This window comes from Coturnix japonica, chromosome 11 (genome assembly GCF_054131305.1).
Source record: "Coturnix japonica strain WE chromosome 11, WE-NBRP24, whole genome shotgun sequence".
NCBI classification, from domain to species: Eukaryota; Metazoa; Chordata; class Aves; order Galliformes; family Phasianidae; genus Coturnix; species Coturnix japonica.
Genome location: NC_140673.1, coordinates 5,077,910 through 5,100,642, shown reverse-complemented (window position 1 = coordinate 5,100,642; position 22,733 = coordinate 5,077,910). Strand labels below are relative to the sequence as shown.

The 22,733-nt window shown below is 50.3% G+C and overlaps 1 protein-coding gene across 9 annotated transcripts; it reads right to left on the bottom strand.

Moving 5' to 3' along the window:
• Nucleotides 1-482: 482 nt before the first annotated feature.
• RGS8 (regulator of G protein signaling 8) lies at nt 483-22,008 on the bottom strand. 9 transcript variants are annotated; one of them, XM_085512037.1, is made up of 7 exons: nt 21,871-22,008; nt 16,799-16,840; nt 14,956-15,432; nt 13,220-13,321; nt 12,405-12,469; nt 6,618-6,784; nt 483-4,901 (listed from the first exon to the last, which is right to left on the bottom strand). In XM_085512037.1, the coding sequence occupies exons 3-7, from the start codon at nt 14,979-14,981 to the stop codon at nt 4,719-4,721; spliced, it is 543 nt and encodes a 180-aa protein (XP_085368163.1). In that variant the 5' UTR covers nt 14,982-15,432; nt 16,799-16,840; nt 21,871-22,008; the 3' UTR covers nt 483-4,718. The 9 variants fall into 9 exon arrangements, with proteins under 9 accessions (XP_085368163.1, XP_015725200.1, XP_015725201.1 ...); XM_015869714.3 differs by lacking the exon at nt 21,871-22,008 and adding an exon at nt 17,055-17,240; XM_015869715.3 differs by lacking the exon at nt 21,871-22,008 and adding an exon at nt 16,956-17,066.
• Between the last annotated feature and the right edge of the window lie 725 nt (nt 22,009-22,733).

Here is a 22,733-nt window from a genome sequence, read left to right as displayed (position 1 = left end):
CTCGGGGAGAGGCTTAGAGGGAAAGGAGCTGCAGATGAAAGGGGAGAACAATAAAAGAAGATCATTAGGGCCTACAAAGTGGGATAGGAAGAGAACGGAGGGGGTGATAAATTGCACTGCAGCAATTCCTGTAGGAAAACAAGCTTGCTGAGGTTTTCTTTTTGAATGAGGCTGGAGCTCTGCATGGGCCGCGTAACTAACACACCTGTGGGCAGGGAGGGATATCAGGAAGTATTTCTTCTCTCATAGAGCAGTGATGCATTGGCTGCCCAAGGAGTGGTGGGGTCTCCATCCCTGGGGGTGCCACAGAGCCATGGAGATGTGGCACTGAGGGATGCGGACAGTGGTGGGCTATGGGATCTGAGAGGTCTTCTCCAACCTGAATGACTCTATAGTTCTGCATTGCTTCTGAATGGCCATAAGGCAGAGTGACCTGTAGGACAGCAGCTTTTCCAGACACACAGGCACAACAACAAGGCAGGTAGTTCTCAGGCTGTTTATTTCACATCCTCATGATGCCTATACAGTAAAGGTGAACGATACTTTGCAGTGTGGTGACGTGGCTCAGTGGGGATGTGGTCTGTTCAGACAGCTGATGGGGTGAGGAGTCCCTCCAGCTAATGAGGGATGTGACCTTAGAAGCTAATAAGAAGTTAATAGGGGAGATCCAACTGAACCCAAGCCCATGCTTTCCCCATAGGGAAGGAACCAAGCTGAACCCCCATGTCCTGCTCAAGCAGCTCCATCACCCGGTGGTACCACTGCTCCCAGACACAGCGGAGGCAGTTTCAGCATCAGGACTTATTAAAATAAAAACAAAGCACAGGGAACACCTGAAAAGAGTTTTTCTGCCCTGTTCTGAAGTCACCCCATACGCTCATTCCCCTCCACACCTCCTCTGAACCACTCACAGTTATGTTTCCTGAAGAGCACACATCATACACCACTCCTTGCTCAGTGCTTGGTGATGGGGTCTGGTCCTTGAGGCTGTCATCCCATAGGAGATGGAACTTAAGGAGAAGTCTGAACTCTGAGTGTCTGATGGGTTTTGCTTGTAGAGAGAGGGAAAGAGACGCTTCAGTCACGGCAATTAAGGGAAGGGGACCCACCCAGGGAGAGCTCTTTAATTACCAGCGTGCCACAGATGCCTCCTTCCCTCCATTACTTTTCAGTTGGACAGTGGTTTTTAAGCTCTGTTTTTTCTGCACTAAGTTCATCCCTTCTGCCACCTCCTTCCCATCCACTCATTTCCCTGCACTCCCACTGAATTTACTGGAGCATCAAACCAGAGAAGCATCCTTCCAGTAAAGCCAAGAGGAAGCATGGAGCAGAACAACCGACTTCACTGAGCAAATACACCTTTATTTACACTCTTGTTTTGTTTAATCAGGAAGCTCAGAGGAAACGCAGCTGCAGCCGTGCTGGAGCAGCCCAGCAGCGAGCACCGGGTGCAGCCCAGCTCCATCTCACCCAGCAGCACGTGGAGCACGAGTGGGCACACAGCATGGCATGGGGATGAGAAGAGCCCAGAGGAGAAGAGCAAACAGGAGGCAGCACAAGCCAGGCTTGTATTGTAGAAGGGAAGGGCATGGACAGGAGTGCTTCAGGTGAGGGTGAGGAAGAGGAGGGACGGCCACAGGGACAGGACTGAGAACCAGAGAGGGGTTTTGGGGGAGAAGCTGGAGGCCCACAGTGATGAGCAAGAGGCACTCCAGGGCTGGCATGAGGTATGCTTTGCTATTGCTCTGAATGCTGTAAACATTTTGGTTTTGTTTCTAACGGTGAACATTCAGTTCAGTTTGATACATGTGCTCTTATGGGTAATTGGAAGTCTAGCAGAGTTTACATCTCCTATTACTAGTCAAACCTACACAAGAGGCAAGCACAACACCACTAAAATCTCATTTTATGTTGTTGATGCCTAATTCTCCTATTTTATCATGCAGATTTATGTCTCGGAAAAGCTTCTCTAGAAGGAGACACGAGGTTACACAGACACAAATTGACATGCACTCTCACCTACCCACACCCCCATTTCCCTCCTGTGCTAAACTCACGGGACTTTGCCCTTCACGCTCTCTCAGCGTGGAAGGCAGGGACCCATCAGAGCACTGAGACGTAAAAGGGATGGAAATAATCCCCAGCTTGGCTGGCAGCCACAGCAGGAGAACTTGGAGCAGATTTGGGTCCTGCATCCCCACCTGGATTTCGGGTCTGCAGTCTATAACATGGGGAAAGGCCACACCAGCACAAGCATAAAGCCAAAAGAGCTGACTTGACTGGCACAGTTTTATTTTCCCCTCCCTTCATGTGATGGTGCTCTGACATGACAAGAAACAGGAGCGAGTTTTTGGAGGTGTGTGCCTGTGGAGAGGGAAAAGGGGGGGTTGTGAGGTATGAATATTCCTTCCACTTCAGTGGGAGATGAATCAAAGACAGGGTATTTGTCCTCGATGGGGATTAGTCATCATTCAGTGCTTTTCAAGGCTTTGGCTCTGTCACTATTTCCTTAATCAGCCCCTGGTTTAAGAGGAAGAGATAGAAGTTGCCTATTTTAATTCACTTCAGACTGACATTTGGCATAAAAGCAGCAGCTGGTGCCAATTTCTTCTTAAAAAGAAGGGGGGGAAAAAAATTACTTTAAATAACCAGGCTGCTTTCCTGCAAGAGAGACAAATTGTAAGAGCAGCAGCAAAAATAACCATGCCAGACTCACACACCTCAGAGAATACCTTTGCTCCACTGTACGCCCTGAGACACTTCCTATTGGGATGCTATCTGGCACCGGGTAAAGGGGAAAAGCTACATCATCAGGGAAACAAATCCCATCACAAACTGCAGCAAGGCCGTCTCAGCACGCCTGCTCAGAGCACTTCCCTATGTGGCTGGGGGAAGGAGAACAGTTGGGGTTTCATTGGGCTTGGATCGCTTTGAAGCTTGCTGATGGATTCTGGCACGTGCTGCTGAGGATGCCAGCCCTGAGTCTGGAGGAGCACACAGAGAGATGCACTGGCCTCGCTTCTGAGCTTCTTGCCCTCATTTCTAGATAGAAACGTTTGGTTCTGATGTTTCCTCCCCACCTGGATGTCTGTGACCATGGCAGCAATGGGCACTTGGCTGAAAATCTGGCTGCCTCTGCTGGCACTAGAGGTCAGCATCAGCCAAGCCCACTCAGAGGTGAACCAGCTTCAGGAGAAGCACTGGCAGGCAGCTCACATCACCTCCTGCCGTGCTCAGGGTACCTGGCACTAATCATCCCTATCATGACATGCACCTATCTGTCCCTACTAAACCCTTTAACACCTCTTTACTACCTACTGTACATACTGTTGACTTCTAGCATGCAAGCAGACTCTGTGCATCTCACTCCAAGCATGATATAGAGCTTCAGAATTTAGTCTACCCAGCTTACACCACATTTAAACCTTCATCATCTCTGCATCATTTCTGATGCAGACCTACCCACCACTCTAAACCAGAATGGAGCTTTACAGCCTTTGATAAACAACAGAAGGGGAAGATCCACGAGGTTACCGTCCAGACCTTCATAAAACCAGAAAAACAGACCTCTGGTCTGCAGGCTTAAGTCCACAGACAGGATGTCGATCTGCTTCCCCACCAGATAACTGCAGGAATGCGACAGCTGATAAGCTGGGAAAGCAAAGCCATGTAGGCAGTCAGCATCACTGCACAGCATAGAGGTGTGGTTACGCAACCGACATCTGCAGAGCCTCCTCCTGCAGCTGTTATCTGAGCCGTGGAGCAGGGCCAAAACACACCTTGCACATCACTTTGAGCCCAGGCAACCGTCCTGCTCACTGTATGCAAGAACCATGCAGCAGGGTCTGTGTCTTTAGGATTTCTTTGCATTGCATTGAACCCACAGAGGACAATCAGTAGGGAACAACAGTTAAGAGCAAAAATAAGATTGTGGTTTTCACATCATGTCTCCCTGTCACGAGCTTGGTCGAGTACTACAGTCACAAATGATATCTGGCATGGTAGAGGGGGCTTGTGCTTTTCTAACACCTCAGTATGGGGTAGATGGGACATCCCTTTTCCCAACCCTTTCCTAATAGCTGGTAGAAGGATCCACCGAGGCCATGTATGTCCCTGGTGCTCTTTGTGCTGGGTTCTGGTATGGTGCCTAACACAACGGAGCCTGAACGGCGACAGGAGCCCTGAGGCTGAACTACAGTACAAACAAATAATACCAATGAAAAGCAATCATGTGCCTTAGAGGACTGGGTCTAGCAGGAGCTTTTGGGATAATCTTCCTCATGAGAAACACTCTGCTCCTTGGCAGCAGCTCGAAGACAACACTCAGCCTCCATCCCATGAAGATAAGCATAAGAGGGGTGTGGAGCGACCGTTGTATCACACAGTGTGCAAGCACAGTGGGAAGGGAGCTGAGTTTGCTGATGGTTTCTACCCTGGGAAGCAGCACAACTCAGGTGCCTTTGCCTTCTCTCTCCCTCCCTGCAGCCTCAGGCCCCATGAGCAGGGAGGATACCATTGCGTGCAACAGCTGCAAGGTGCTACTGCTAACCAAATAAAGCAGAGAAACTCAAAAAGTCTTGACACCACGTCAGGGTCATGCTTTGGAAGCTTCCCCTCCTCCCTCCTCTCTCATTCCCGCTGCCTTTAACCCCATGGAAGTTTCACGTTTAGAGATGGGTTGTTGCTGTTGTGGGAAGCACACGGGCCCCGTTGCTGTTCTAGCTGAGCCTCCTCTGAGTTTGAGACAGCAGGTCTGTGTAAATTTTGGATCTCAGGAACCTGGGGTATGAGTCTTTTTCCATCAGGCTGTGCACTTTCCCCTGGGCTTGGTCAAAGCAGGAGAGGGAGGGCTCCTGCATGTTCCTTCTCGTCAGCTCCCGCGTCTGGAAGTCTATGTTCACCTGGGAAAAGCAACAGGAGAGAGTTGGGTGCTGCTTAAAAACGCCTATTTTGTCTCAGCAGCAGAAGAGCTGAGCACTTACACTTGGACACATCTCAACAGCCCCCCGAACTCCATGGGTTTAGTGACCCAGAGTTATAAATCCTGCCCCAAATATGGAATAGTGGAAGAAAGTATATATGGACCCGAGTGTTTCTGATCTCAAGTTACTTTTATTCAGTCTCTTAATCGTGGATTTACATGGCAAATATCCTACAAATGCTTGATCTAACGTACCTCTCTCCTGCTGCCCAAGAATTCTCTACTCCCTCGCTCTCCCTCACATTCCCAATAGGATGGGGAGTGAACTTTTAGCTGGGTTTAATCTATCAGCATACTCTTATTCAGCTATGTTGTTACAGAAGAAATTGTTTGATTTTTCCCATAACAGCGTGATATTACAGTGCCTTGAAACGGGACCTTAAAAAATAAACAGCCCTGGTGTTATGACTGCAGCGTGTTTGTGAAGCCAACAAGAAGAGGTTTCCTGTTTTCTTTTGCTAGCGAGCCGTCAGCGTTTGTTAGGGTTAGTATTGAAAACCTGGCTGCTAAGTTGTTATTTATCATTATTAACGAGAGCTCAGACTTAAAGCTGTCTCCAAAGTAAAGCTGCCTGCTTTAACCCTGGTGGCAGCAATACAGATCAGCTCCCTCCATCACCTGGGAGTCATTTTGCTTCTAGCAAGCTGGAATTATGATAAAAGGACTCAGTGTTAGGAAAGAACCCATCCAACCTGCACTCATGTTTCTAACCTAGAAACAGCCCTGCAGAACTGCAGGAACCCAGCAGGAAGATACTCACTGAGGGCACTGCACCCAGAGATGCCCACACCACCTGGTACCATAGGTGGCCTTGCAATGGCTTTGCCAGTGAGGAGGTGGGGTTGGGAGATCCCTCTTAGGAGGAGCCCTAACCCATCCCTGGGGGTGCCCAAGGCAATGGATGGGCCCTGGGCAGCCTGAGCTGGTGGGCAGGGGGGGCTGGAACTGGGTGACCTTTTAGGCCATCCTATGATTCTCTGATCCCCTGTATGATGACAAGCACACGTGCAAAAGAACTGCTGTGGGAGAGCAATGCTGCAAGCACTGCATTATGAAAGCAGTACCACAAAGCAACATCACGACACAGGATCTGACAGCTGCATCAGCCTGTCAGTACATTAAAGAGTGCTGAACAATGCCAGGCTTCAGGTGGTGACTGCACTTTTTGTTCAGCTCCGAGCTCCTGCTCGCATCTTTTCAGGAGGTCTAATTGAGTTTGGAGTTAGTCAGCAGATAAACACTCTCCCCTGGAGAGTCAACAAGTTAGTCATTCGTGGGATGCTCCTAGACACAATGTCCTGTGAGGAGTGAGCCCAACATGGGGAGCAGTAGTAAAAGTTGATGGGGAGGAGCTCCTAGGAAGCTGGTGAGGTTAGGAAGTGTAAGTTGCAGTTGGCAGCAAACTCATTGGCAATGACTAATTTAGCATCATCAAAGCAGTTGCCCTCACCAGGGGATGAGTCACCACAAGCAGAGGCATTGGAGAAGGCAGGGTGGCTTTCCTGTAACAGAAAGCCTTCTCCCCCCGACCCCTTCCATTCCATCACCTCCAAGGGAAGGAAGATCCCCCAGCCCCTGCAGTCCCACCAGGGGGACAGGACCCGTTCCCTGGCCATAGGGAGCTCTTCCTACCCACCTCACGGGGAGCCTGCACGTCAATGAACTCCTCGAAGATGCGTTGTGCCTTGGCTGCCAGCTTGGCTGCCGAGCGGGTCTTCTTGAAGTCCTCGCAGGCCAGCCAGAACTCCAGGTTCTCCTCACTGAACTCAGTCTTCAGGAAAGCACGGAAAGCAGCCAGCCCATCTGCAAGGGACACAAGGGGAGTTACAGCAGGAGCTTTTCCTAACACCCAACCTGAACCTCTCCTGGCACAGCCTGATGCCATCACCTCCCATCCTAACGCTGTTACCAGGAGCAGAGGCCGACCCCTCCTCACCACAGCCTCCTTTCAGGCTGTTATACAGAGCACACTTCAAGCTTGAATGAGGCAGCCTGTTTCCATCCCGCCTTGTCCACTTTAATAATGGGATGTTACAAAGTGGGGCAGTAAGAAACGCCTTTAATAAAACAGAGCACATGTGGACTTGTCTCTGATGTTCTCCATCACTTTGCTTTATTGCCTTGTGGCTTATTTTTAGTTCCCACTCATACAGAGGAAGGATCTGGGAGAGCATAACTGTTACAGCTACAATAAAGGGGAGAGAGAAAGGACACAGCCTAATTACTACTCGTCCAGTCAGAGGTAAAAGTGTTCTTATCACTTGCTAATACTCAGCAACTGTGACATTCCAGTAATGTAATCTGAGTCAGCCGGGGCAGAATAGAAACACAGAGAGATTTATTAGGCATCAATGTGCTCTTAAACCCCAGCTAGGGTGTATTTATGGACACAGCTATTGTTTTTTATTTCCTTTCCCTGAATGGCATGAGCAGAGCTGAACTAGCTGAAAGCTTTACACACCCTTTCTCCTTTCCTAAGCTGAAGGATAAATTTGGCTCCTATTTATTTCCCAGTAATACATCTCTAACTTTTCCAGTAGGGCCTAAATAGTTGTCATTCATGACTGGAAACCTCCCCAGCCAGCGCTGGCTGCTTCTAAGGAAGTATCTATAAATACTGATGGAGTCAGGAGAGCACTCAGCAAGGTCAGACTCAGGGAAAGAATGAGGGTGGTGGATATTGACAGAGATGGACAAAGGCTGACAGGGTTTGTGGGGCTGGATCTCCTCCTGCACCGCTGCAAGGGGTGAGCTCCACCTCACCCAGTGTGTTGAACAGCATCCACCAGCCCATGGCAGGGGAGATGTCTGACTGCCTGGATCCTCAGAGGGACCAGCAGAGAAGATAGATGACCAGAGATAGGACCAAGCTCCAGGCTATTACTCTCTGTATTAGGCTTCATGAAGCTCCCTCACTGACAGGCTTGGCAATGCTAACTGCTCCATCAGCATTCTGCATTGCAAAGAGCTGCTGTGGCACAGCAACCAGCAGCTAAAACGGGAATGTCTCCACCTCAGCTACACTGCTTTCTTCCTGTCAGCCCCAGGACGGTGAGAAATAGCTGCATAGCACCCAGTGATTAACACACTTGTGGAAGGGCTTAGGGGGCTGCAGCTGTGGGCAAAGGAGGGCTCTCATCCAAGAGCACTGCTGAGCACAAATTGTGGGTTCAAGACCAGAGCAGTAAGGCAATGTCAGCCCTTGAGAAGCCTGCAGAATGGAGTGTCCAAAGGCACCTCTAGGAAGCAAGCACCTGTCAGGATCATGCTCCCCCTGGGTGCTCCAAGCACCTCTATGGATAGGTAGATATGGAGCAAGAAAGGTCCTTTCCACCTCAAGCCCATCTATGACGCTGTGATTCGCTGTCCTGAACTTTCCCTTTCCTCTCCAACAGCCCCAGCACTGAGAGAAGCACTTGCCAAAAATAGCAGCTGTGCATGGCAAATATAATATCTGCAGAACGTAATATCTGCTCAAACAAGTGGACTTGGTGATTGATGAGATGAGAAAGGCCTTGGCTTCAGCCCTGCCCCAGAGAGCAGAGCAGCAGCTGGGACCAAGAGGTCTCCACATGCTCTCACATCAGTCAGCTCCTTTTTATTTTGAAGCAAGTTTAGAAAGAGGATATATAAATAATAGTATCTGGCTGAGCTCCACGGGGCTTTTTTTAATACATTCCTGTCATCTCCTCCTCAAAGCCCCCTGGGGAGCTAGAAACGATCAGGGCAGACCTGAGAGGACCTTGCTGAGGAGAGCTAGGATGGAAGAGAGGTCATCCTGGGCTGGAGGCCACTGTGCTCTGCAGATCAACCCTTTGGCCTCTGCCTGCACCTCCAGCTGCGAGTTCAGCCACAGAGATGGAAGTCTGCCTCACTGCACAGCGCTAAATCACTGCCAACAGGTTTGTCATGGGACAGTGGCTAACCTAATAGGAAGGGCAGGAGGGCAATTAGGTGGGGATGGACAGCACCTGAGCTTGCATTTGACACAGTTGTTGGCTTTCATCTCCTGTACGTGAAGGCTACCAAGGATGCATCCCTGATGAATCAGCATTTCAAAGCTCAGTGCAACTGAGAAGAACTGTGTTGCTGTGTGACACGAACAGGAGAGCATCTGCTGCTGGGTCAGCCTCCTGAAGTAGGCTAAAAGACACACGGAGCACCTGAGAAGTACGATGCCAAAGGGATGCTTTCACAGAAAAAGCACGGAGATGATAAGCTGCGTTAGGTCAATTCCAACTCAAACCATTCTCTGATTTGACATCTTTAGGACTATCACAGGATGGATCAGGTTGCCCATCCAGCCTGACCTTGGCTGTCTGCAAGGATGGGGTTCCCACAGCTCTCTGGGCAGCCTGTGCCACTGCCTCACTGCCCCTTTTGTAATCAACTTCTTCCTTATATCCAGTCTAAATCTCCCCTCTTTTAGTTTGAAGCCTTTTCTCCTTGTCCTATCTCACAGACCCTGCTGAAGAGTCTGTCCCCATCCTTCTTACAGCCCCTTTGGATATTGAAAGGCTGCTCCCAGGTATCCCCAAAGCCTTCTACTCTCCGTACTGAACAGCCCCAGCTGAGGTTGTAGGTAATTCCTCACCAGACAGGGCTGAAGAGACAAGGTCACAATGCTCTGCATAGCATATGTATGCACTCACTGCTGCCTAGCATTGCTTTGATGAAAGCTAGCTGCCTGTCACTCGCACAGTGCTCATGCTAATACTGTTCTGGCTTAGAGAGAGCTGGGAGTAGGAAGGGATATTCCTATGCTGCGTGGGAAGAACAGCAAGGTGTAGACAACAGGAGGAGGAGGAGGACAATAAAATTTGGGCAGAAGAGCAGCGAGTTCACAAAACTGTAGGAAAAAATAATAATAACCTGTGAGATAAAAATGGAAACTCAGTGCCAAGGTTTTCCGTGTCAGATGCTTCGTTGATAAGTGAATAAGGGTTGAGGACAGACTGTCCTGCTGGATCCTGGACAAATGAGAAGCCATGTGTCCAGCCCCGCGAGGGATGCAGAATGAGACACGCCACTGTGTGCATCTCCCTGCAGCAGCCTGTCAAAAGGAATCTCCATCTGGCTGACCAGACTGCACCTCCTGGGCACGGGTACAGCGGGGGGATTTCTCCTCTGTTATTCACATCATGCACACACGATCTGCAGACCACAGAACTCCAGTTCCCTGGGAGCCACAGCCAGCACTGAATGGGAAAAGATGCCAGAACCCAGCATGTCGCAGCCACTGCTTTTGCACCCTGAGCACCCAAGGGAACACGCTACATATGATCCTGTCTCTTGCTTTTGCAAACCCCTGCTACAAACCAGGCTGGAGCTCCCCTTTCCTGCCCTGAGCCAAGGGCACAGTGTGCCAAGAGATGTCTCTTGCAGTGAGCTGGGACAAGGCTCCTGCTGCATGAAGGGGGTTGACTGGCTGACCTCATGTTTTCAAGCCAATTTGCTTCACCCATTAGTAGGAGCAAGTCAGGTGTTGTTGTGCTGACCTATTTGTCTGGGGCTGCCAACAAAGCTGTTCTGTGTCCTACAATGTGGCAGTGGAGCCCCACTCAGTTCCTTGAAATCAGCATCACAGCCTCCTTCCAAAAGAGGTGAGCTGTCCATAGAGTGAAGGAGGTGTGACAGATGTGCCAGGCAGCAGCAGCCCACCTGCTAGCACTGCAGGCCACAGGGGAAATCCTCCATGAGCACAGCTGGTACTCAGCCCATGCCCTGAAGCATGGATTGGAATCTGTGGCTGGCTGATGTTGTTCACCTGGGCAGTCACAGGGAAACCAGGCTGACACAGCTCTGTCCTGGCTGCACTTGATACAGGAGATCAGCTGGCAGCTTTACTACAGACACTGCTTTCTTACACTGAAATTTTGGCTGGATAAGGCACAAGCATCCTATCAGGAACTAAATGTTTTTCACTAGGTGCCAAAGAACTACCATAATTACTCCTCAGATGGGGAAGATTCTGGTGTTTCATTGATCGCTCTATGAGGCTAATTGATTAATAAAACCAGATATTCTTGTAATGCTATTGGACAAGGTAATTGGGCTGAGGCTCCATTTGGCATTCGCAGAGCTCAGCTGAAGAGGGAACAATGCGTGTAATTCCAACACACAGACAAAAGGCAACTTCTCTGCCTTTTGTAACCAACTCATTTTTGTTGCAGACTCTGTCCAAAAAGAAGAAAAATGGACTTTAGCATTATTGAAGGAAGAATAAGGGCTTGAGATTAAAGACAGAGCTGTAACATCAGTGTGAACATCCTGTCCTCTCACTGCCCATCCTCCAGGCACCTATGTCTCTTTTTCTTCTTGTTCCAGATTTGGACTAAAGAAATGTTCCCCTCTTGGCCATACCCAGATATACCATCATTTCCTACTGCCTGCAAGCCATGATCTTAATGAGATACTACTACTAAAATTACAAATCTCTTTTTTCCGCCTGGGACAGCCAGCCTGTTCAAAGTTGCCACCCAATTCTCTGCCCAAACTGTTGTCATCTCAGCTGAAAATCTGGGAAATAAACTGTGTGTTATTCAAAACAATAATAGAATTCTATACCGATGTTTTAATATGCGAATCCTGAACCGCTAAGGAAGTCAGCTGGTTCCTTATTGCGGTAAATCAGTTCACCGCCCACATTGACTTCTTCCCAACCTCAATTCACTCCTTTTACTCTTAAATAGAAACAAATTAATGAATCTATACCGTGAGCTTCGGTGCCTTGTTTATAATTCCTCAGCATGAATGCGCCGGTGAGGCAGGGTAATGTATTCTGAACAGAACTGATATGATTGATCTATTGAATGGAGTGAGGTGCGCTGATTATATGTTTGCATAATGTTTCTTGATGTGAAACTTTCAGGTTTGCATTGGGAACTGTAAATTAGAGCTAGCTAAGTGCTACCATGCATGGTTTCTTCACGAGGACTGCTACAGAGCACGGCATTCGAGGTTATTTAACCGAGCACTGGGTTTCTTAATGCAGTTGATGGGAGCAGTCAGTCAGATTCGCCAGATGGCTCTGAGAATTTCAGCTATGCTGGTTTGGATTAGAATACCCTGCAAGGGACATGACCAGTGGGCACGGTGGCGATGGGTTGATGGCTGGGCCTGATGATCTTAAGGGTCTTTTGCAACTTGAATGACTCTATGAATGGAAAGGAATGGGACGCTGTGTTTCCCATAACCCCCTACCTTTTGCAAATGTTAAGATAAAGTATTAATAACTGCTGTAGATGGTTAATGACTGGTGGCAATGGAGTCCTGCCCATGAATCACTGTTGCCACTTCCTAGGGGAAAGAGTTACCCCCAAGGGATCACTCGTGTGCCATGCAGTGCATGCTTGGTTTGCCCTAGATACACCTGGGGTGCAGGGGGGAAAAAAGAAGGTGGCACAACTTGATTTCTACTCACATTTATGGGACAAAAGGACATCAAAAGAGTCTGCCCATCTCGTTGCTTCTTCTGTTGACAGTCTTCTGGAAGAAAGGAAGAGGCAGATTACAGACAACCCGCGGCTGTTTGACAAGCACACCAACAAGGAAGGCTGGAGTTCTTCTCGCCAAACTTTGGAGAACTACAAAGTAGAGATCTCCCCTTGGTTCCCTGCAAAAGTCAGTGGGGAGATGCCAAAGGACTCTCATGGGTCTCCTCACCTCTTCAAGTAGGCTGGTAAAACAAGCCAGATGAATCACACCCAAAAAGGGATAATTTTTTCCTTATTGACTGCAAGCAAAGACCCAGGGAACAAGTTCAGATGCAGACATTTACATTGTAAATGTCAAACGTTAAGTGAAATGGAACCCACCCCTGCAGAAGTGTTTATTTCTCTCTCTTGACTGCAAGGGGAAGGTGAGCTCAGACACAGGTTGGGATCAGATGGATTCCATCCCACTCACCTTAAAATCAGGACTCCGTATTGTTTGAGGCACCTGCTTTAGTGCTGTGCAAACCAACATGGGACATTTAGGCAGTGTTTAATAACACTTAGCTAAGAAGGACTGTGACCTGGAATTGCAGCTCACCTCTTCAGCAAAGTCAACTGCTCAGATTTTGATTTGTGATGACGGAGGGATATATTATCCCCATCCCTGGAGGTGTCCAAGGATGGGTTGGATGGGGCAGAGCAGCCTAGGGCATACAACAAAAGGAAGGTGATTCGAGAGGGGTGGTGGGCAGGGAGGGGAGGACAGAGGTGGGATGGGGTGGGATGCTGCAGCTATACTCACTTCAAAGCCCGGTTGGGCTTGTCCGGAAGAATAGCTGTGAAATCATTATATGAGTCTGATTTGTGAGACAGGCAGCCCAGGCGAGTCCTCATCCCTCTGTTCCTGTGGTCGATGTGGGGGAGCAGGGGGGTGAGTGAGGGAAAACCAAAGAAGAGGATTATAACTCTAGCCAGAGCCAGCAAAACAAAACCCCAAAGACGACACAAAGGCGGCTCTGTGCCTTATCAGATCTGCATCCCTCACCTGCAGGAGGGACCCTGAAGCATCTCCAGGAGGATGCTAAGGATGGATACAGCATGGATACTGGCTCGCCCAATGCCAGCCAGTTGTTCCACTGGTCTGACTGGCACAAAGGCTGCACGCTGGGTGGTGTCCTGCAAGGACCTGCCCTCAGCAGAGCAGGAGGGCAGCTACACCAGCAATCAGCTGCATCAGAACAGCGTGGTGCCAGTGCTGGAGGGCAGGAAGGAGCAAGGCACCTGTGAGGTGAGCTGTGCTGCAGAGCCAAGGGAGCCCAAAGCACTTCTTTAGACTCAGCATTACATAAGCAGGCTAAAGCTGCCTCTTCCATGGCAGGTTCATCCGCGCAGAAAACGACCTTACTGTTTTTCCCTTTGAATTTCAGAGCAGTTCCAGTGCTTTTCTCCCATATAGGCCCCTCAGCTCCCTGCCAGCCCCTTCCCAGTGCAACTGATGAGCACAACATCACTGGGATGGAGAGGACTTGGAAAGGGAGAGAACACAAAGGGGACAGGGAGATGAAACATACAGGCACAACACTGGACTGTCATTTTCTCCCCTCCGAAACACGCAGATGTCGACTGATGGACACAGTGTCTAGAAAGGCAGAGCCTGAGCTCCCCCCAGTCTAAGGGCATCACTCCTGCTGGTTCACCCCTGAGCATGGGAGAGCCACTCAGTGACTATGTGCACTTCTCAGCTGTTAGACTCCCTCTGGAAGCCCACCCCGAGCCCTGCTGCCAAGCAGATGCCAAACGCTCCCTGAGACTGCAGAGGGAAGCACAGCATTTTCTCCCTTCCCTATGCAGAACACTTCAGCACTGAGCTAATCTGTAGCACGCCTGTCCCCCTCTTCTCCTCCCGCCCTGCAGAGAGTTTCTATTATTGCACATTTTCATGTAATCTTACAGCAAATTAAATGTTAATTAAATGCAACGAGTGTCTCCCTGGCAGAGCTCAGGCAGCTCCCAGCACAAAACCTGGGGATCTTCAGTGGCAAGAATAGCTCCAAAACCCAAACCTGTGGACTGCAGTCTCAGGATGTTGCCCTACATCCACAGCAAAGCAGACACTGTGTGCACAGCACTGCATCTCCAGCTGAGCCTGCTGCGCTCAGACTGACACTGAGTGGCTATAGGATTGCACTGGTACCTTTCCCATATGCCTCCTGTCCCCAGCGCTCATCCTCCTCAGCCATGCCCTGATAAAGCTCACAGCTTTCTCAGTAAGAGGTGTGGTATGCAGTGCTGCTGGGATTTCTCCAGTGCCTGAGATGAAGGGACTGCAGCAGGGAATGGCAGCAAGGAGGCTGCGATGCTGCACTGTGAGCACGGAGCTCAGCTTGGGGAACACGGGTTGTGACACCAGGACAGGACACAGGGAAAAGAACCTGGATTGGTAGGAGGTGTGGGGAGGCAGGGGAAGGGCAGGAGGGAGCCATGAGGCTCACAGGATGAGGCAGACAGCAACAAGGGGTGAGGTGTCTGTGCAGTTACCTCCGTGGGATCAGTAATGCAGCCATTCAGGACTCCAGTTACGGCCAATCCTCTGTCTGGTTGGCTTGGAGAGTGGTTTGCAGGAGATTAGGAGTGTGGAAAGGAGGGATTTACAGTTTGATGTCCTGGCACTTCAAAATATAACAAAGAATCCTCTGCCAGAAAAGGAGGGCCCGTTGCTCTCAACCCATTTGATCCTCGTCAGTTTCCCAATGGAAGACTCTCGGAGTTGAAGGATGATCACAAAGCATTTCCTCCTGGGAGCAGAGCCATGGGGTAAGTCCAGCTGCAGGTCTGAGCTTGGTGTCACGGCTCAGCATGGAGCAGCAGGGCTCGGCACAGCCACATTCATCATGTGTTGCCTCCAAAGGTCGGTCCTCAACAGGCAGAGCTCCGGGCTGACCTCACTAAGAGGATCCAACTACCTCTTTTCCATGTGCCTGCGGGTCACAGCTGGCGTTACTGGCCATCGTGGTGCTGCAAACAGAAGAACAGGAGGACTTCATGCACCTGTGGATCACTCCTTCCACCATTGCAGGGCTCAAGCACTCATACAGATGAACTCAATGAAAGCATCTCCTTGTCTGGGTGGTGGAAGCTGAATGAATGGACTGAGGGGGTGGCAGGGTTCCCTGAGCATGGGTATGAGATTCTGCTGGGACGGATCTCCCTGCAGGCAGTGAAGGCAGTATCCACTAAGCTGGTAGGACAGAGCAGGACAGAGCTGCTTGCGTAGCAAGCAAAGTGCAAAGGTTTCCTGTTTGCCAGGACAAGGTTGAGCTCCAGATAACCTCCAGGTCTCCCAGCCCAGAGGGGATGGCAGAGGAGGAGAGTGAGGAGCTAATGGGAACACCAGCTGCGTACAAGGAGCCAGGAGCTCGCTCTGCCCGGGCCAGGGGAGATCCCAAAGCTTGTGCTGCCCAATGCAGCATCCCTTTTAAAACCTGATTACATTAAAAACACACAAAGCCTCTTCCCAACTAAATTAATGGAACTGGGATTGCACTATATGCCAGTGAGTGCATTTTCTTAATCCCTGCCCTGACCGGCTGCTTCGACGTGCTTTAACTGAAATCAATCCTTGTAATTCCTTAAGCCCCTTCAAAATTTCCTCATTAACAGTTTCACCCACATGTGGGGCCAAGCAGAGGATTTCCCAGAGCCCAGCAGCCCCTTCTCTCTCTGACAGCTGGGATGGGTGCCCACATGGTGCCCTCTCTTGCAGTCTCCCCTTGCTACATGCTTTTGGAGGTGCTGTTATGAAACAGCTCAATGCTCACCCCCGCTCCCACCCACACAACCTGCACAACAGAACGGCACCCAACTTCCCCAAGGTCCCAAAGTCTGTCTGTCTTTGGGACATCGAGTCCCACAGCTGGGCTGGAGCATCTGTGGGTACGGTATGCCCTTGACTTGCCAGCAAAGCCAGTTGATCCCCTTAGAAATAGAATGTGGTGAAGGCATCCCAGTAAGAGTCTGCAGCGAGGATTATTGCTTCACCCTCCATCCCTTGTACTCTTCCACCGCCCCCCCCTAAGGCAGGACCCCATCCAGGAGAACTGCCAGTCTCACCATGGATGTGTTTTGGGGTTTCTCCTTGGGAGACAAAGGGAGGGGGAGCAACTATGACATCGGGATTATCGACCCCCCTCCATCCCAGGAGATCACCTGAGCAAAGATAAGGGAGCCATCCCAATCAGCAGCACAAAGGGGAAGAGGAAACCAAACCAAACAAACACCAGACCCGGGGTGGGGGGGTAGGTGGGCTTCAGGAGATAAAACACCCGCAGAGCAGATAAACCGAGCGAGGAGGCACTGCGGACTGACACAGCGCGATACTCACCGCCGTTGGTTGACCTGTCCTCCGCGTGTGCTCGGGGAGGCTCTGGGGACACAGCAGAGAGCTCCCTTCAGACCCAGCCCCTCGCACTGCCCTCCGATCCCTCTTCTTTCCCCACACCCCACCCGGAGCCCCGCGTCTCAGCCCCGCACAGCCTCACCCGGCGCTCCGCAACGCGGCGGCTGCACCGCGATGGGCGGCGATGCAGCGGTGCCCACCTGACCCGCTCGTCCCTCCGCATCCCTCCTCGCCCGCTCACCTGCTGGGAGCGTCCCCCCGCCCCGCTACAGATGCCAAAAGCCGGTGGGGTGGGGGATGTCTGCCAGAGCTGTCGCTGCTGTCACCCTCCCCTCTTTGGGAGGGAGAGTCCCTCCCGCATCGCTTTGATCAGCCTCTCTGAGGCTTAGAGGAGGATGCTGCCCTCGGATCGTCGGCAGTCGCATAGACAGAAGGGAGTGGGGAGCTTAATTAGAGAGCCTCGGCTTCAGTGGGGGCAAGGGAAATCGTTAACCTTATTGTACAGCATGGGAAAGGGAAGAAACCAACCCACCTGGCAGCTCAGGTTGCAACCAGCCCCTGCTCTTCTTTGCTATGTGCCCCCCCCGTCCCCTAGAACCAACCTTGGTTTGCCTCCCACCCCTCTCCTGCACCCACCCCTCCACCTTCAGCCAACAGCGTGTATCTGGGGTTCACTCCTGGTGAGGCTTCTACTGGAACCTATCCCTGCACCCCAGTAGCAGGATCCCAGCAGTGAGACCTCAGACCTGGGCTTGGCTCAGCCACCAGAAGCACAGCCCCTGGATGCCAATAGAGGTGCTCACCAAGGGCCTAAGCCATGAGATCCCCCCATTTTGGTGGGGAACGTGTTGCTCAGAGTGACAGTGGGTGCCCCATCCCTGCAGACAACCAAGGTCAGGCTGAGTGGGCTCTGAGCACCTGATATAGCTATAAGCATCCCTGCTGAATACAGGGGGTTGGACCAGATGGCTTTTAAGTATCCCTTCCAACTCAAATCATTCTGTGATTCTACAGCCATGAGAGCTCTTGATGGAGCTTGTCACCGCTTGAGGCATCAGAAAAAATACTGTACACCACAAAACCCCAATCCCAAGCAGTTAAACCAGTTGCTATTTTTCCCTCATCACCTCTCCTTGGCTAACAAAACCCTGGGCTGACATCCTCATGCTCCTAGCAAGAAGCACGGCTTGAGACAGCACATCATCACCAGGCAACACCCCTGGGGAGGGAGCATCCCATAGAACTTACTATAAAAACACAGGGATTAGCAGCTCTGCAGGCATGATCCCATTGCTCCAGCCTGGATTCCCTCCTTCACAGCTCATCTTGGCAAGGAAATAACTCTCCCCTGCTGTCATCCTCCCCCTTGCAAAGCCCAGGTCATCCTGACTTGGATTCATCGCATCTCCGGTGATGAGGAAACAAGTGCTGAAAATACCCTAACAAAAAAAAATGCAGTGGTTGATACAACCTCCTCTCAGCCAAGGTTAAAGGTTGAGGTTCATCTGATGCCTCTGGTCTGTTCCAGTTAAATAACAATCCGCTTCAGCCCTTCCCCGAACCCAGGCCAAATTTAACACAGCATCACTCAGGGTTCAACTCTTAGCACATCATTTTGCTTTTAATGAGTTTCCACACTCCCAGTTCTCCCTGGGCAACTGTAGGATGTCACAAATGACACCAGTTTTGTAACACACATCCAGGACGTACCTCAGATCTCACTCACGCATACAGACATCAGGGGAGTGGAGGGCTGCCAACAAAACGTTCCATCAACAAAGCTCTACTCTGGATCCTCTCATCCCATTACTCATATAGAACCCTTAAAGGCCATCTGGTCCCACTCTGCACTGAGCAGGGACACCCACAGCTCCATCAGTGCTCACAGCCCATCCAGCCTGACCTTGGCTGCATGCAGAGATGTGGCATCCATCACCTCCTGGAGCAGCCCATAGACCAATCTGCCAACCACCATTATTCTCCTATGTCCCTGGGCTGGGTTGGAGTTAATGGAGATCAAAGCGAGCTGTGTTGACACAGGCACGGCAGGAAGTGTAATTAAATTGCAGATAAAGAGAATTGTACTTTGCGGGGTAATATTTTAGAAAGCTTCTGTGAGAAAAGGTTTATAGCAAATTCCTTCTAAAATGGCCCTGACATTTCTGACTACCCCATAGCTCCTATTTAAAACCTTTTAATAAAATAACTCATTTTGATATGACGTTTCAATCCCATATCCTAAAGAGTAAATCTCTAAGAAATGCTTTAAAGCAATCCCCCATGACCTGTTGTTAGCAAACACAAACACAGGGGGATAGAACCAGGCAGGGGGATGGCTGGCTGTCACCATGCAGTGCAGGTGAGGATTTGGCAGCCCACAGCCTGGGCATCATCCACCCCTCAGGGCTATGTTGGAGTTTAACACCTCAACTGAGCAGCTCACAGGCTTGGCTGCCACCTCCAAGTGAGATTCCATTCCACCTTTTGTGTATTTTGTTGTAATTTCATCGTCATTCTCAGATCAAACATCAATGCCCCGGGAGCTGCTGCACATGTAGAAGTACATCAATGCCTCTGCGTGCTTTGCTAAGTGTTAAAGCAACACCAAGCAGAGCCCTGGTGATGCGCAGGGTCTGCAGATGGAGAAACAGCTGCCAATGCCCAGGACTCATCAGCTACAGGAACAGCAGCACGACGGGTCCTTGGCTGCACTGAGTCACCAGCTCATTCCTGCCCATCACACAGGGGATCTCCATGACCTACAGCAGACCCAGAGGCTGAGCTTCTCCCCACCTGCACACCCTCCTGCAAGGCTCCACTGCAGCCTTTGCTGCATGTGGCTCTCTGGCCTCTGACACATCCTCCTCTTGCTCCAATTAGCCTTATTTCCAACTAGCTCAGCCCCGCTGTTCATTGTACCATCACATACATTCAGAGGAAACGCAATCCACCATTTTCATATCACAACAGAGAAGGAGAAATCCAAGCGCAGCGAGCACAGCAGAGCTGCAGGCACTGCCTTTCCTCCCAGCATCAAAGCCCACCACTAATCCCATTGAAACGGGGATCATCCGGCCCCATTCCTCTTACTGTTGGATCTCAGCTTCCTGCTCTTCCCCATCAGCAATTCCAGACAAAACACAGAGGTCCCACCATGTGGATGCTGCTGATAAGGTCAATAGGTAAAATGCCCAGGACGTGGCAGGGTTGCATCACTCACTAGGGACAGTCAGCACTGCTGGAAGGGCTCTACATGACCAGGGACTGCTGCTCCTCGGTGCTGTGCCAGCTTCCCAGCTGCACGTGAAGCATCAGATGGTTTGTTTTGTGTGCCTGTGAAAACCTAAACTTAGCGAGCAAGATGTTAATTCCTGGGGAAAATAGGCCGTATTTATGTAACCGTGAAAAGCTGCAGTGAAGGCTGCAGATCCAATGAGAAAGGAGGAGATGTAAGGGACTAACAGCACTGCTGTTCACTCTGCTTTATCAGGACCTCCAGTGGGCACAGATCCATCACCTTACAGCCCAAAGGAGCAGCTCAGAGGCCGTGCAGCCCAAGAATAGAGGTCTCATTGTGCGTGCTAAGCCACAGCCCAGGTTCTGTCTGGGATGAGAAGCACAGGGTGTGGACGCCTGGCTGAACAAATGGCAGCATCCATGTGTGCTGTGAGCAGCATGAGCTCTGGCCCAGCAGGGGTGGAGAGTGCTGAATAAAGGGTGAATTCATTCACAGCTGTGCAGGATGGCATTAGTGCCGGACCTCTACCCATGGAGACATCAGCCATGGTGTGCTCACAACACACCAGTCCCTTGTGCATAAATCAGCCCTAACACCTCCCAGCTCCCACCACTGCCAGTCTGGCTCTATCCGATCTTTGTGGACATTTACCTGAAAGCAGCAGGAGACAACTTCCAGACAAAGTGGTGAGATGAAGTTGTGACTGCCTTTAAGCAGAGCCCGAGATAGAGGCAGTGCTGCACCAAGGCATCAACTGCAAAGGGTTCTATTGTGAGGGAAGGTCTGGTGTGGCAGAACACTGCAGCACAGGAGCACAACAGGCTGGAGGCTAAAGCAAACCTTAAGTGTTGTTTTCAAACAAATGAAGGCAGAAATGAGTTTCTGAAACATACAAGGGAAAGCTTTGCCAAACGGATTCATCTCCTGAGGGAAAGCACGGCTTCTAAAGAAACTAAAACGTCACATAATAGAGCACTCTTTTGGGAAGGGACTCTTGAAATAACCTCTCTCTCTCTTGCCCCTGGGAACAATATAATGGGGAAAGAGTTTCCAGAGAAAGTCTTGGGAAAGAAAAAAAGGCCAACCATGTCTCCCATTAATTCTGCATTTACCCTTGACTTCAGCAGCAGCACACACGGCCTCGAGGAAAGCCATCACCTTCCAACACCCTTTCCTAATCACATCTGAGAAGGATATAACAGCGTTCCTGCTGCTCTCTCATTTCCTTTGGCTGTTGCTCATTTCTCACTCAAACCAACCCACTGTGAGCAGCGACTCTGCAAAATGTGTTTTGGAGTCATCGACCGGCTTCGTGGTGCACAAACAACAACAGGGGACTTCCCATCTGTTGCTGTTTGTTTAGCCCTCACATTACTGAGCTAACATCTGGAAAAGCTGCTGAGCCTCCACTTGAGGCTTTGCCCTCTGTGGAAGATGGGGTGATGCAGATACAACATGGCAAAGAACAAGAGACGCTTCATTCCGTGCCCAGATTTGCATTTAGATGCTCTCATGACACGCTGAGATACAACACAGCCCAGCCAACTTGACCCTGAGAATGGCTCGCGTGCCTGGAAAGCCACATGCTAGCTCTGACTAAACAATTCAAGTTCTATTACTGCAGTGCAGCCAAACCCTGAGCCATGGAATCATTAAGGTTGGAAATGGGCACTAAAATCATTTAGCCCACGCTGTTCTCAGTAGCCATAAGTTGGGAAGGTCTATGGCCAGCAGTGCTAGAAAGGCAGACAACACAGCCCCAAGACCCAACACCAGGAGGGAGGTAGAGCTGGCTCTCATACTTGAGGTTGGCTCTTACCTACTCCCTCCCCTGCCATCATTTGCCTCTCATTGGCCCTGCTCAGCCTCCAAGACTAGGGATTGCACGATCCTTTAAGTCACCTCTCCAAGGGGTTATGCCATGTCCAAGGACCTAGTGCCCAACTTCGGTGCGGTCCAGTTACCTAAAATCAGGAGAAAAAGGCTGATAAACTGGGAGGAAAAAACAAAGCAGAAGACAAAGCAAGGTTACGGGATGGCTGCAGCAGATAGAGTCAAGAGAAAAGACATGAACACTGAAAATGCATTTACCTGTATTGCACAGCACCCTTTTTCCATGACTTCTCCATTCATCAAGACTTGAATTCCAGCTGTACCCCTCTCCCAACAGTCTACAGGTTCTCCCAGCTACCCAATGGCTGGCTCACCCATACAAACACTCTCTATTCACCACTCAAGACTGAAAGAAGCATTCCTGGGACAAACACCCCAAAACAAAACCATTTGGATACAATCACCCAACCACTCTGTACCCATTTCATCCAGAATCACACCAGACACAACTATACCAAAAGGCTCAGTGTATTGTCAGCTACTGCCTCCCCCAAAGCCTCTTTATCCTGTCACATGGGGTTACTTTGGTTTGAGATGGCTTTCTCCTGAAAACCCACATGCTTTACTTTGTTCAGCACCTTCCAGACTGCTTTTGTTTCAGATAGTATTTTTTCCTTCTGTAGACGATAATTAAACAGATCTGTAATTACCCAGGCCTTCTTTCCAGAGACAGGTACTACTTAACTCCAGAGCACTCAAGGGGCCCCATTTTTGTCAAGAAACACCACAGACTGTTCTGAAATCACTTCTGCTTGCTCTTAAACAGACTCTCTGACACCCAGACAGCAT